Source organism: Dreissena polymorpha, chromosome 1 (assembly GCF_020536995.1).
Source record: "Dreissena polymorpha isolate Duluth1 chromosome 1, UMN_Dpol_1.0, whole genome shotgun sequence".
In the NCBI taxonomy this organism is placed as follows: domain Eukaryota; kingdom Metazoa; phylum Mollusca; class Bivalvia; order Myida; family Dreissenidae; genus Dreissena; species Dreissena polymorpha.
Genome location: NC_068355.1, coordinates 104,549,726 through 104,566,547, shown reverse-complemented (window position 1 = coordinate 104,566,547; position 16,822 = coordinate 104,549,726). Strand labels below are relative to the sequence as shown.

The 16,822-nt window shown below is 35.5% G+C and overlaps 1 protein-coding gene across 1 annotated transcript in view; it reads right to left on the bottom strand.

Moving 5' to 3' along the window:
- Positions 1-354: 354 nt before the first annotated feature.
- Positions 355-16,822, bottom strand: part of LOC127865231 (ER membrane protein complex subunit 10-like) — a 35,432-nt gene continuing 18,964 nt past the window's right edge. Inside the window, exons 5-7 of the mRNA XM_052405247.1 lie at positions 15,832-16,010; positions 14,839-14,935; positions 355-1,721 (exon numbers count right to left, since the gene is read on the bottom strand). Coding sequence (XP_052261207.1) covers positions 1,638-1,721; positions 14,839-14,935; positions 15,832-16,010 — 360 coding nt within the window. The 3' untranslated portion in view covers positions 355-1,637. The remainder of the gene's footprint in view (positions 1,722-14,838; positions 14,936-15,831; positions 16,011-16,822) is intronic.

The following is a 16,822-nucleotide window of genomic DNA, read 5'->3' as shown; positions in this document are numbered from 1 at the left end:
CCGACGCCAAGGTGATGACAATAGCTCATAATTTTTTTTCAAAAAATAGATGAGCTAACAAGGATAAAATTAAAGAAAGAAAATAAAGAGACCCTCAACTGGGCTCGAACCACTAACCCCTGGAGTAAAGGTCTAACGCTTAGACAACTTGGCCATCCGTGCTCATAGAGAAATTTATGTATTTTATACTTATGTAAGCAATCGTCGTTGTGTCGCAAACTATAACGACAACAACATAACTCTCCAAAGTATTCAACTGTTTTGCGTTGCAATGCTTTATAAAGTTCAGGTTTTTAAATAGTCAAAATAAAAATGTGCATAAAATGGACATTTCAGAGCATGGTAAATGTTCAGTATTACTACAACAAAAATTTGCAAATCTGAAACTCTTTTTTTTTTCGATTTTGTCAATTTATCAAAACGTGATAAGGTCCCTTTTACAAAGGAAATATACATTAAATGTAAGCACTATACAACGCATTACATGATTACAGTATTCTTTATGGAAAAAACAACATAAATGCCTTCAGAAAACAAGGGCTGTTTGTAAAACATGCATGCCCCCCTACATGGGCTATAAGTTGTAGCAGCAGCCATTGTGTGAATAAGTTTTTTGTCACTGTGAACAACGGTGGTGGTGGTGGTGATGGTGGTGGCGGCGGTGGTGGTGGCGGTGGTGGCGGCGGTGGTGGCGGTGGTGGAAGTGGTGGTGGCGTTGGTGGCGGTGGCGGTGGTGGTGGTTATTGATACAATGCATTACAAAAATGCAGGTGGTGGTTATTGATACAATGCATAACAAAAATGCAGTTAGCCTTACATTTGGTAAAATTTAAATATATTACAAGGGAGGCAAATGCTGTAACAAAAAGAACATGCATAAACGGTAGTTGTTTCCCTTGTTTGAACCATGCCAAATCCTTATAATGCCTATTTCCAGTAACTGTGACCTTCACCTGTGACCTTGACCTTTGACCTAGTGACCTCAAAATCAATAGGGGTCATCTGCGAGTCATGATCAATGTACCTATGAAGTTTCATGATCCTAGGCCCAAGCGTTCTTGAGTTATCTTCTGACAACCACCTGGTGGACGGACCGACCGACAGACAGACAGACAAACCGACATGAGCAAAGCAATATACCCCCTCTTCTTCGAAGGGGGGGGCATAATAAAGCAAATACCTGCTCATGTCCACTTGCATTTGTTTTAAAACAAACAATTAGGTCTTTGTGTGCATATTACATGTCGTCTGTACATTAATGAGCTTCCGATATTATTTGAAATGGCAAAAATCTCTGAACTTGTTGACTTTCTGGTACTTGGAGATTTTCTCAAACAACCGTGGCTGAGCTTTTATTATAGTTCTTCAATCAACAATGTTTTCTGTTTTCAAAACAATGTAACAATATACTTGCTTTCAATAAATTACATTGGTAACAATGTGTTGTATGAAAACATAAGAACGTTGTTGCATGTTTTATGCAGTGCGCAAATTGGAGCAGACCATTGCCAATATAGGTCAGCAAAATAATGTTCTACTCAACGTTATGCATGTTAAATTAATACAATACTTTAAATGATCATTAGTCATATGTTTAATCATGACCATTGTGGACTTAATCTATTGATGTTGCTGTGTTATCTGCCCCCTCCTCCAGCCTGGTTTGGATCAACATTCTGCATCACGAACATGAACAGAACGAATGGAACTATATACATCCACTGCAAAGAAAGAACACAATAAAATAAATATGTATCATGGAAGCTATATCCCTTACCAAGATTTGTTTACCTTGGCCTTGATTTTGAGCCAGCATGACTCACTAATGCATTCTGCAAATAGTCTAAATGCCCTCAATATCTGAGGAAAGTTTAAGGAAAGTCAGTCTTGACAGACTGACAAAGGGCATTCCAATAATCAACATAAAATTTGCAGCAGAAGATAAATGACTCATTCCAATTGTAAATAAACTCTAGATCAAATTTGTATCATGCAATCGAATAAAAAGCCTGTTCAACAAGGGCTGTTCGTAAAACATGCATTCCCCCCATATGGGCTGTCTGTTGTAGTGGCTGCCATTGTGTGAATACGATTTTTGTCACTGTGACCTTGACCTTTGACCTAGTGACCTGAAAATCAATAGGGGTCATCTGCGAGTCACGATCAATGTACCTATGAAGTGTCATGATCCTAGGCAAAAGCGTTCTTGAGTTATCATCCGAAAATCATTTTACTATTTCGGGTCACCGTGACCTTGACCTTTGACCTTGTGACCTCAAAATCAATAGGGGTCATCTGAAAGTCATGATCAATCTACCTATGAAGTTTCATGATCCTAGGCGTATGCGTTCTTGAGTTATCATCTGAAAACCATTTTACTATTTCGGGTCACCGTGACCTTGACCTTTGACCTAGTGACCTCAAAATCAATAGGGGTCATCTGCGTGTCATGATCAATCTACCCATGAAGTTTCATGATCCTAGGCGTATGTGTTCTTGAGTTATCATCCGGAAACCATTTTACTATTTCGGGTCACCGTGACCTTGACCTTTGACCTAGTGACCTCAAAATCAATAGGGGTCATCTGCAAGTCATGATCAATCTACCCATGAAGTTTCATGATCCTAGGCGTATGCGTTCTTGAGTTATCATCCGGAAACCATTTTACTATTTCGGGTCACCGTGACCTTGACCTTTGACCTAGTGACCTCAAAATCAATAGGGGTCATCTGCAAGTCATGATCAATCTACCCATGAAGTTTCATGATCCTAGGCGTATGCGTTCTTGAGTTATCATTCAAAAACCATTTTACTATTTCTGGTCACCGTGACCTTGACCTTTGACCTAGTGACCTCAAAATCAATAGGGGTCATCTGCGAGTCATGATCAATGTTCCTATGAAGTTTCATGATCCTAGGCCCAAGCGTTCTTGAGTTATCGTCTGACAACCACCTGGTGGACGGACTGACAGACCGACCGACAGACAGACCGACCGACCGACATGAGCAAAGCAATATAACCCCTCTTCTTCGAAGGGGGGCATAATTACAGTACATAATTCAGGTGTGGATTGGTAAACAAGGAATTACAAGTTGTATTTTTTACCCACAAGTTCTCATATTTATGCGTCACTAATTGAGTCATTTATAGAATCCTCGTTATTGTCATGAAAACAACTAGACTAGTGCATGACCAGGGCATGATCACGATCATATAAGTAAAAACAATTGCTGAAAATTAAGACTAATATTAATAATTGTCAAGGGATATCTATCCATTGCTAGAACAAGGCCTAACTGAAATGGTGCATCAGCAATTTTCCACTAGGTCCCACCCTGTCCCCTTCGATCAACGCCATGCCCTAGTAAGAACAAGAGATGTGTTTGTCAGAAACACAATGCCCCCGTCTGCGTGGCTTTGAAGCCCTAAATTTGACCTTGAAGGATGACCGTGACCTTTCACCACTCAAAATGTGCAGCTCCATGAGATACACATGCATGCCAAATATCAAGTTGCTATCTTCAATATTGCAAAAGTTATGACCAATGTTAAAGTTTTCAGACGGACGGACAGACTGACTGACGGACAGACAGACAGACGGATGGATTGATGGACAGTTCAAAAACTATATGCTACCCTTCAAGGGCATAACAACACATGTAATACTAAAATCATGCTACAGGGATAGTATGATTGTGTATGCTAGTGCCTTTTTGACTAACTGAGCATCCTGCCCTTCACAAATCCTGGATGGAGCACTGTCTTTCAAAATGTGCATCATCTAATCCAATAAAATGTCAGTAAGGCCAGAGTATTTTGATCTTCTGTTTAACGGGAGCGCCGCATCCAATTTTCCGAAAAGTGAAATAAAAATAATGCATAAAAAATTTATTTTATTTTTATTTTTTCCTCCGCATCCAACAAAAAGTGCTCTTCCAAAAAAAGTTAATAGTGTACTTTAGCCTTGGCTGTTTTACAAAACAAATAACTTTGCAAACACCCCGAGTTTTTATCGGCGAAAAATTATGTCCGGATATAGTACACATCCGCAAAATCGGTTGACATTACATCATGTTTTTTTTGTTTTAAAACATGAGCTATAACACGATAAGATTGGTTGCTGTTTTTGCATTATGTCGTTTATCGGATGGGCACACATCGCTCTGTGTTATTTACGCATGTTCCCCCTCGAGATTTAGTCGAAAAGTGTCAACATATTACCGCAAACTCGTGAATCGGGTCCGACTTTTAATAGAATGGAATGGATATGTAAAATAGCAATGAACAGAACGCGTATTTATTTTACATATGCATATGCCATGGTCAGCTAATTTTAACGAAACACGTGCTTGGACTTACAAATTCAATGAGGTGGTGTATTTTAAACAACAACGAATGACAAAAAAGGAAAAGTTCTAAAATACCGTTTTTTTTACAATTATTAGTTTACATTGATTTAAATATCACGACTGGTATATAACATTACTTGAAAAAAGTTCATATTTTTAGTATATTCGGTTATAAAATTTCGCAATGGGAAATCGCGAAATTAGATGAAATAACGATATAAGCACCATAAATAACGCAAGTAGATTGATCATTTTATGAATATAATATATAGAATTCACTACGCATGCACAATTTGCATTCCTGGGCTTACCACGTGACGATGATGATCAATCTACTTGCGTTATTTATAGTTTTTTTTAACTGGTAGTTACCTGGTAGACATACCCAGTAAAATTTATTACCGAATATACTGAAAATATGAAAACATAAAAACTTTTTTCAAGTAATGTATATACCAGTCGTGATATTTTAATCAATATAAACTAATAATTGTAAAAAAATGCGGTATTTTACAACTTTTCTTTTCTTCGTCGTCGTCGTTGACAGTCCCTTTAACTCACGCGCTGTGACGTTATTTGATGTAAACATAATAAAGATAATTGACCAGTCGCCAAAGTATCGATCGCTCCGCCCACATTCTTCGATCAGCCAATCAGAAATAGATTTTTCACACACCCCTCAGCAACGCTTATCTGGCCGCCATTTTGTCCGACAAACAAAGCGTATCGTGCATATGGAATGGACGTAATTTTTAAAGTTTACACAGATTTTATATAAAATGCATGATCATTACTGTTCGATCATTATTCAAAATTGTAGGTGCTATACATACTTTATAAAAGGTTATTATTTTATCTTTATTTCTTGAACATATGAACGAGTAATGAGAAAACAAACACAATAAATAGTGTAACCACACCAGTTGTGTGTTCTATAAAACGTGTTATACCGTTTGATGAACAATATTATTAAGCAATTTGGGCAACATAATAATTGCCACACGTGCTTATAAATCTCAGCGTAATTGTCGATGATTAATAAATGACAGTATGTTGCGTGGATCTCAGAATGAATGAACATTAAGGCATTGTTAGGTACTGTACACAAGAAAAGAAATATTTAATTACTTAAATGATCTCCAATTATATATTTATTTTCTGTGGATCATAAACAATGGAAATCATTATAAATTGTTAACTTAAATATTGTTTTAACTAAAGTTAAAACAACAAAAAGGTGATTTCAACGCGGCTTAGCTAGCTTAAAGCGACTTCAAGTGTAAAATGTAAGGCTTATAATACAACAACAACAACATTTCTAATACAACATATATTGATACGGGGAGAAATGTGAAAATTGCAATTAACATATAAGGGCCATCTTGCTATAAATAAACAAATGCATAATATGCTAAATGTATTCAATTCGAATGTTCGTGAACAGCACCGTAATACCAAAATTTCATTTTTCGATAGTGAAATGTACCAGGTTCCCATTAAACATAAATGAAAAAAAATGCATATTAGATCTGTTAATGAAACCACGAAATTAGGCCTGTGTTGTATTATGGTTACAATCAAAATTTAATTTATATCTAAATTTAAAAAATCGGTGTCTTTTTAAAAATAACACAATAAAACAAAGATCTAAACATTTTTAATAAACAAAAAACCCATCATGATATGGATGTGTCATTTGCATTTAATAAAAATATTTTCAAAATTATATATGAATAGCAACCGGATTCACTGCCAGACGGTTTTAATACAAGTTCAAAATTAATATGAAATAAATGCTCATTTTTACCACTGATTTTTCATCAACTTCCTATAATATGTATACGAAACGTTTCTGATAGTTAACTCATTTATTTTGATTACGCCATTTTTCTCTAAAGCATTTATGATTGTATTAAAGTTGTACAAAGCAGTTTAGTTTAGTGTGCGGCTTTAATAAAAAGAGCATGATACATCGTTACAAGTATAGTATTTCACTCACGTAATGCGCTATAATTGCGATCTGCTTGTCGGAGTTTTCTAATCACTAGACCACGTGACTATTAGGGCGGAGCGATCGATAATTTGGCGACTGGTCAATTGACATGACGCCTTATCTATGATCGCTCCGCCCACTAGAATTGATCCACCAATCAGCGATCGATTAATCGGGCGCACTCGTTAGCAACGACCTGTCCGCCATTTTCTAGACAAGCTACATGTTTATGTTCACTTTTATTCCAACGAGTTTCTTTTGTTTTCCTCTTTAAAAAAACGATTAAAAATGGTTAAACGGTGTCAATGGGGATTATGTAACTCGGACAATCGATATCCTGAAAGATTAGTTGGTGACATTGAATTTATATCGTTTCCAAAGCCGAAAAGATATCTTGAGAAGTGTAAGAGATGTATAAATGCATGCGGTTGTCACCACGAACAACTGAACGTCAACACTGTCAAAGACAATTATAATATATTTTTATCGGATATACTAGCAGGTTTAAATAGTTTATGTTATCGATCTGATTATCACATAATATTTCACGTTTTTTAAAAATAGTTTTATCAGTTACTAGGTCATTAATATACAGAAGCGAGGTTCATCTGCATTACTTAAAGAGAAATAAAACCCAGCATGAAGCCTAATTTGTGCTGTGTTTTATTACTCTGATAGTAATGCACTTAATTGACATCATACATGTTATTTGAAGGTGACATGTGATATATTATCTTATTAACGGTATCTACACATTTGCAGTCATGTGGTGTCACCAATAAACGCTTTTAATCCACACTAGGAGCTCAAATGCCTAGATCTCATTTTTTAAACGAGTTTCGTTTATTTTGTTCGGATTAAAAAACGGAAATGAAATATGGTAAAAACGGTGTAAAAAGGGTTAATGCAACTCTGACATTTGGTATCCAGAAAGATAAGTTAGATGAATTAAATTTATACCATTTCCAACGCGGCAATGCGGTCTTGACAAGAGCGAGTGGAAGCTTCAAGAATTACCGAGATCCCCTTTATAGAAAATTAATTTATTTCACAAACTTGAAATGTCATATAAGCAATAACTAAGCATTATTAAGTATGTATTATGTCACGTGTGCATGTAAAATAATTGAGAATTTTGGTACCCAATTCGTGTAACTTTACGAAATCCCCGGTAAAAATCGCGTTTCTGTATGTGTCAGAAACAAGTGAAAACCATTTTGTTATTATTTTAATAAAGACGTATCGATAAATGCTATTGTAAAAGAGTTATTATTACTGATATTGGTTAACCAATAAATGCGGTAACTTCAAGGAAGTCGGTACCTGCGCGAGCGTCTGATATTGGTAGCCTTATTAATTTATAATAGCCTGACCGTATTCCATTTCGTACAACGCTAATTTATATCAGACAATGTCCAAACTTACTGTGTTGTTTTTGCGCTTTAAATTATAGTGATTGATAAATGTCCCATAAGCAATGTTTAATATGATTAATATCACTTTTTTACGCAATAACATGTGGGATTGAGGTACCCACCCGGCGTCAGAAAGCGCGTAAAACTGCACCGAATTCCCAGTTATAAAGCGCTATTTCGTACAAGTGTAATATGGTGTAAAAAAAACTCCATAAAATCATCCGGAATATCGCGTAAATCTATATGCAGTATATAGGCAAAGAAGCCATTTTGGTGTTAGCTTGTCTAGGTTTTCTTCCCGCTGAGCCACGTGATTAAGTGGGCGGAGCGATCACTGATACGGCGTCATGTCAATTGTCGGCATTGCGAAAGTGTTATATCATTTGAAGTTGACATTGGCGTCAGCCTACAATATAGCGGCCGATGGCAAAAGTCGTATTACAAGATAAACAAATTAAAATATTAACAATAAATAAATTATTTCTAAGCTGATCACTTTACACCTTTCTACCGACTATCGCTCTGAATTAAAATTTAAAGATGATAATTAATAAGTGCAATGTCGATGATGTTACACCTTTCTTCCGATTATCGATTGAAATTACAATGTGATAATTAATTTGTTGTTTATTTAACTCGCAAACTGCTAATGTAAAGCAAAATGTCAACCAAATTGTATATTTATTACGTATTTCCTGGGTTACTAGTTTTCATTTTCTGCAGTCGAACGAGTACAATTTTTCGGACTGTCGTTTTCGGATACTGTATTTTTCCTCGATTATAATTTATTTTCGAAGTTATTGATAGAAAAAATAGAATGACGAATACACATGCGGTGATACGGAAGGTGTGGTTTATAATATTTCGCATTGTATTCACCAGAAATTGCAATTGGAAAAAATAAAAAAGGATAATTATATTTGGTTTAAAGTTAAAACTTTTAACATTTTAACTATCTAGTCATATGAATTTTGTGTATTATATAATATGTCTAGTCATTATAGAATCTTGACTGCGGATCACGATGTTTAAAATGTTCATGTATGGGATAAATAAGAAGAGACTAGAATTAGAACTGCAACGATTCTGTCGATTAACTGATCAATCGATTGCAAGTGGGCCGAACAACAAACTGTCTCAATGTTGAAAATCGAATCGAATTGTTTTGTTTATAATGTTTTTATTTTATGTTTAAATAATATCGAGATAAAATGTTCCTCAAAATAACTGTTAATTAGCTGTAATTGTTCTTACTATTAGCTCACCTGAGCAGGAGTGCTCATGCTACATTTGTATCCTGTTGTGATCGCCACCATCTGCTTTTTCCACAGTTTGTGTGCCCTCAAAAGTTTGCTTAAACGTTTAACTTCTTTTCTTCTTTATAAAACATTTTTGAGATCCCTCACACTTTATACTGACTGGGGACAGTCTGGCAATACCAGGCAAGTTTACAGGTAGTTTTTTTTACTGTTTTTAGTAACTTCCAAAAATAAAATATATTTTTTTTATTATGTTTTATTTTTATTTATTTTTCCTACGAAACTTTTTTGAGTTTTTTTTCCCTCCTCCTACTCGAACTTTAAAAAAACAAGGGCTGTTTGTAAAACATGCATGCCCCCCATATGGGTTGTCCGTTGTAGTGGCAGCCATTGTGTGAATACGTTTTTTGTCACTGTGACCTTGACCTTTGACCTAGTGACCTGAAAATCAATAGGGGTCATCAGCGAGTCATGATCAATGTACCTATGAAGTGTCATGATCCTAGGCAAAAGCGTTCTTGAGTTACCATCCGGAAACAATTTTACTGTTTCGGGTCACCGTGACCTTGACTTTTGACCTATTGACTTGACAATCAATATGGGTCATCTGCGAGTCATGATCAATGTACCTATGAAGTTTTATGATCCTAGGCGAAAGCGTTCTTGAGTTATCATCCGAAAACCATTTAAATATTTCGGGTCACCGTGACCTTGACCTTTGACCTAGTGACCTCAAAATCAATAGGGGTCATCTGCGAGTCATGATCAATCTACCCATGAAGTTTCATGATCCTAGGCATATGCGTTCTTGAGTTATCATCCGAAAACCATTTTACTATTTCAGGTCACCGTGACCTTGACTTTTGACCTAGTGACCTCAAAATCAATAGGGGTCATGTGCGAGTCATGATCAATCTACCTATGAAGTTTCATGATCCTAGGAGTATGCGTTCTTAAGTTATCATCCAAAATCATTTTACTATTTCGGGTCACCGTGACCTTAACCTTTGACCTAGTGACCTCAAAATCAATAGAGGTCATCTGCGAGTAATGATCAATGTACCTATGAAGTTTCATGATCCTAGGCCTAAGTGTTCTTGAGTTATCATCCGGAAACCATCTGGTGGATGTACATACATACATACAGACAGACAGACAGACATGTGCAAAACAATATACCCCCTCTTCTTTGAAGGGGGGCATAAAAATCCCGTTTAACAGAAAATAATAAAACTCTGGCCTAACATTCATATTTGGTATGCATGTGCATATGGACATGGCCTTTTCATATGCACAAAATTGTTGACCTTGACCTTGAACTTAGGGTCTGCTTTTAGGTTTCGAAAAATGCTCATAATTTATATCAACGCATTTATCGGGGGCATATGTCATCCTATGGAGACAGCAATTGGGAAATGTGTAAAGTGCCGTTATCGGGTACTTTATTAAGAAGGAAAAAAAATCGCTGTAATACTTTGCTGTCAAATTGCAATATCCACCTTCCAATTTTGATCTGTATTTGTTGATGTTGCTGACAACTATTCATGATCAAATGTAACATGACAACTAACTGTTGAAAATAAATCATTACAAAATAATAATTAGTCTGGACATTTACATTAAATGTGTTTGTGCTTAGCCAAGTGATAAAGTATTGGCCCCATTCCGATTGGAAACAAGGGCTGTTTGTGAAACATGCATGCCCCCCATATGGGCTGTCCGTTGTAGTGGCAGCCATTGTGTGAATAGGATTTTTGTCACTGTGACCTTGACCTTTGACCTAGTAACCTGAAAATCAATAGGGGTCATCTGCGGGTCACGATCAATGTACCTATGAAGTGTCATGATCCTAGGTAAAAGCGTTCTTAAGTTATCATCCGAAAATCTTTTTACTATTTCGGGTCACCGTGACCTTGACCTTTGACCTTGTGACCTCAAAATCAATAGGGGTAATCTGCAAGTCATGATCAATCTACCTATGAAGTTTCATGATCCTAGGCGTATGCGTTCTTGAGTTATCATCCGAAAACCATTTTACTATTTCGGGTCACCGTGACCTTGACCTTTGACCTAGTGACCTCAAAATCAATAGGGGTCATCTGCGAGTCATGATCAATCTACCTATGAAGTTTCATGATCCTAGGCCCAAGCGTTCTTGAGTTATCGTCTGACAACCACCTGGTGGACGGACCGACCGACATGAGCAAAGCAATATACCCCCTCTTCTTCAAAGGGGGGCATAAAAAGTATATATTTTACTTGAATAAGACCTAAAAATTCCCTATTTAAGATTTCCAAAATAAAATATATTTTAGCTTGATGTTTCTATATGAAATATATATAGTGGAGCTATCCTACTCACCCCGGCGTCGGCGTTAGGGTGAGCATGCAAATGTTTAAGTTTGTGTACCACGTCAAATATTTTCTATGTCCCTTGACATATTGCTTTCATATTTTGCATACTTCTTTACCAACATGACCCCAATCTATAAATTAGAGCAGACAACTGTATCAAGCATTTTGTAAGAATAATGGCCCTTTTTTCACTTAGAAAATTGAAAATTTTGTTAAGTTTTGTGTTTAGGTCCACTTTATTCCTAAAGTAGCAAAGCTATTGCTTTCATACTTGCAACACAATAAGGGGACTTTGCAGGCAAAGTTATGTTACTCTGACTGGCATTTTGACAGAATTATTTAGTTAAGTTTTGTGTTTTGGTCCATTTTACTCCTAAAGTATCATAGCTATTGCTTTCAGACTTGGAAAACTCGCTATCATAAGGGGACTGTACTATTGTTGACATTTTAACGGAATTATGGCCCTTTTTCACTTAGTAACTTTGAATATTTTGTTAAATTTGTGTTTACATCCACTTTACTTCTAAAGTATCAAGGCCATTGCTTTCAAACTTCAAATACTTATTATCATGAGGGTACTGTACCTGGCAAGTTGAATTTAACCTTGACCTTTGAACGACCTTGACTCTCAGTTTCAATTATGGTCCTCTTCCACACAGAATATGACTATATTACCTTGACCTTATTGAATATGAACAATTTCCCCATGATGGCTTACATTATACTGTCAAGCACTCGAATAGTCGAGCGCGCTGTCTTCTGACAGCTCTTGTTTTAGATCCTAAATAATGCAATATTGAGTTCATCTCCCATCGAGCTATTTCAGTTAAACCTAAGTGAATATAATACTGAAAACACTTTTATTCTGAATTTTGAAGCAAAACAATTTATGCAGTTAGTTGCTCATCAGTATCTAAGGATTGGAATTGAAGCCTTTAAAACTTGAATCTAGTAAGAAATGTCTTTAATTAATTTAACTTTAAGGGACTACAAATGGGTAGAAATACTTATCTTAGTGGTAAAGGTTTAAAGGGATGTTTTCACGCTTTGGTAAATTGACAAAATTGAAAAAAGTTGTTTCAGATTCGCATATTTTTGTTTTAGTTATGATATTTGTGAGGAAACACTAATAATGAACATTTACCATGGTCTAATATAGCCATTATATGCATCTTTTGACGATTTTAAAACCTAAAAATTATAAAGCGTTGCAACGCGAAACGATTGAATAATTTGGAGAGTTCTGTTTTTGTCGTTAAATTTTGTGAAACTACGAAGATTGCTTATATAAGGTATAAAATACTTCATGTATATGTATTCGGCGGAATAGCTCAGTAGGCTAAAGCGTTTTACTTCAGGACTCTGGCAGGACTCCAGGGGTCACTGGTTCGAAACCTGGTCCGGGCAATGTTCTTTTCCTTTTTTTAATTTTATTCTTGATTTTTTACTGGAGCTTTTACGATCCAATGTTTACATTTATCGATATAAAGCATTTAATGAATAAGTTAAAAAATGCCAAAATCTGTGAAAAGGCCCCTTTAACAAAGGTCAGTAACCTACTTAAACTTGTCCTGGGTAACCTGGTTTATCATTACAAAAGCTGTCAAAGCTCCGGAGAATTAATCCTATAAATGACTTTTTCAATTTTAGGTGGCCTATTTTGACACAGGATTTTTATACAGGATTGTATCAGTGTTTACTTTTTAATTGACAAAATAGGGCTTTTAGTTGATATAACAAAAGATCACCATTTAACAAAATAAAATGTTCAAATGGATTTGGTGATTGGTGGAAATTTAATTATGTAACTCATGCCTATTTGTCAGGTCTTAATTTCTTAAAGGGCAAATTAACTGCAATAAAACTAATGTAAATCCCTTTTAGCATCCGTATGTGAGAGGAGGATGAGACCAAGTACTTATGAAAAAATGAGTGTTTAGAGAATTGTTTTTCAAATATGTTAGAACTTTAAAACACAGTTATAAAAATAAATTCAACAAGAGCTGTCAGAAGACAGCGCACTCAACTATTTGAGTGCTTGACAGTATAACGTAAGCCATCATGGGGAAAGTGTTGATATTCAATAAGGTCAATAAAATATAGTCATATTCTAAGTGGAAGAGGACCATAATTGAAACATATTGATCACTTACGCTTTGAAGAAGTTGTACTTTTTTTTGGGGGGGGGGGGGGATTCTGGGGTGGGGGGTGGGGGATGGTTTGTTTGAATCAAATCTGATCATAAATAAAGAAGTTATGACAATTTAAGCAAAATTTATTAATTTGACCTTGAGAGTCAAGGTCATTCAAAGGTCAAGGTCAAATTCAACTTGCCAGGTACAGTACACTCATGATAGTAAGAAAGTATTTGAAGTTTGAAAGCAATAACCTTGATACTTTAGAAGTCAAGTGGATCTAAACACAAAATTTAACAAAAAATTCAAAGTTACTTAGACAAAAAAGGGCCATAATTCCGTTTAAATGCCAACCAGAGTTATACAACTTGCCCTGTACAGTCCCCGTACGATAGTTAGAGAGTTTTCCAAGTCTGAAAGCAATAGCTATGATACTTTAGGAGTAAAATGGACCAAAACAAAAAACTTACCAAAATGTTAAATTATCTAAGTATAAAGGGGGCCATAATTCTGTCAAAATGCCAGTCAGAGTTACAAAACTTTGCTTGCACAGTCCCCTTATGATAGTTAGTAAGTGTTGCAAGTATGAAAGCAATAGGTTTGATACCTAAGGAATAAAGTGAACCTTAACACAAAACTTAACAAAATTTTCAATTTTCTAAGCATAAAAAGGAACACGATTTTACAAAATGCTTGATACAGTTGTTTGCTCTTGTTTATAGATTGGGATCATGTTGGTAAAGAAGTATGCAAAATCTAAAAGCAATATGTCAAGGGACATAGAAAATATTTGAGGTGGTACGCAAACTTAAACATAGATTTATCAATAATATGCATATTATAATTGAAAAAAGGGCAATAATTCTTACAAAATGCTTGATACAGTTGTCTGCTCTTGTTTATAGGTTGGGGTAATGTTGGTAAAGAAGTGTGCAAAATATAAAAGCAATATCTCAAGGGACATAGAAAATATTTGAGGTAGTACACAAACTTTAATATTCCAATGCTCACGCTCACGCCAACGCCAGGGTGAGTAGGATAGCTCCACTATATATATTTCATATATAATAGTCGAGCTAAAAATAGGTTTTGATACAGTTTTGGTTATTTTGATGAGCATAAAAAAGTATTCCATACATGTTACATACTAATCATTATGTGTTTTTTCTCATGTCCTCAGTTGGATTGTGGCGCTCATTGCAGTTACAAACTTGAATATCTTAACATTCAACTTTATCAAAACAAAGCTTGATTCAAACATAACAACATACAAATCTTCACCACTTTTAATTTGATTTAACTTAAATTTAGGATAAAAATTGAGACTTACATATTTGGCCAAAAATGATCTATCATCTGTTTTTGCACCTTTGGCCTTTTCTTGCTCTTCCCTCTTGATTTTCTCTATGTAACTCTGTGTATCAGGCCTGTCACAGAAAGTTTTGTATGTAAGGTTTATTGTTTGGTGACAAGGCGTACATAGGCTTTTCAAATATTTGGGAAACATGTACTTTACAATTAATGCTTATCATTCTGGATCCAAAGGAAATGTAAAGCCGCTAATATTTATAAAGCGCATATTTCTAACCATTTTTGAATGTGAATAAAATCTTTGCCACAAAATTTTCCGATCAGTTGGATAATTTAGGCCTAATATAAGTTTGTTTCTGGGTATATGTCCAATCCATTTGATTAATGAGAAGAAAATGTGACTAGCTGAATAAAATAGGATTGAAACATTTGTATAATATGCTTGGTAATTAAAAACAGGCATTGATAAATTCATTTATGCCTTATCATAACCAAATAACGCTATAACAACAGTAACAACTTTGCAATAAAACGCAAAGCTTGTAATAATTGTTCAATTCATCAATAGAAGTATTGTTTTCCACAACACAAAGTTTCATGTCACACATTGTGACATTTATATATCAATTACATCATGGTGAAATCTTCGCAATATGGCAATATCTTCGCTTATAAAGTTACCAGTTACTAAATTATTGAACACATTTAAAAAAAAAATAAAAAAAAATTATTAAGACATATTCCGCTAGGAAAAGCATGAGCCACAATGTACCAAAAATTACATTTAATAACACTGCAGACAACTTAATAGCAACACAACTTAAACCATAGATAGATAAAGATGTATCCTGAAAATGTGTTTAAAAATTACACATGTCCCTAGTTGGTGCTTGAAAGCCCATTTCGGTGATGCACCACACCATCTAATAATTCACTTACTAGAATGTAAGATGTACATCAAGAGATTCTAACAGGGAAAATTGAATAAGGAATACAGCTGAACTGCACGTACATTGGACCCGACACAGTAACTGAGAGCTCGACAGTGGTTTTCCAGTCAGTGAGGTTTGACTTGGGGACCTCAAGACCAGTGCAGCTCTTTGCGGTTCCCATGGAGACCCCAAGGACCTCGCCTGATTGGTCGACTGATACAATTACAACATCCGACAATGATGACTCATATATGGCACACTGAAATACGTATAATCCAGAATGGACCAGTCACACTAGGCAATCAAGTACTAAGTAATTCGATCAATAACATCATATAACAAGGCTATTGTCAAGCAATATGGTCCCCTACCGGCTCCACTATTGTCAGAAATTCCACAATTTTCAGAATTATTTTTTTGTTGCCATAGCTACCACAATTTTTGACATAGGAACAAAATGAAATGACGTGCATAATGTACATATTGCCATCTATCCATGTTGCAAGTTTCATAAAAAAATATTAAGAACTTTTAAAGTAATCGCAGGATCCAGAAAACCACCATTTTCAGCAGTATTTCTAGTCTATTTGTTGCCATAGCAATCAGAATTTTTGACGTACGAACAAAATGAAATGACGTGCATAATGTCCATATTGCCATCTATCCATGTTTCAAGTATCATGAAAACATATGAAGAACTTTTAAAGTTATCGCAGGATGTAGAAAAGTGTGACAGACAGACAGACAGGCAGACAGACTCACAGAGCACAAACCATAGGTCCCCTCTGGTGAAACCGGTAGGGGACAACAAGACTATTGCCAAGCAATATAGTCCCCTACCGGCTCCACCATTGTCAGAAATTCCACTTTTGTCAAAAAAAATATTAAGAAGTTTTAAAGTTATCATAGGATCCAGAAAATTGTGACTGACAGACTGACAGACAGACAGACAGAGCGCAAACCATAAGTCCCCTCCGGTGAAACCGGTAGGGGACAATAACATAATCAAATCCATCAGCTTAGAACAATTTTAACAAACCATATTAAAAAAAGAGAAAGGTGGTGTTAAAC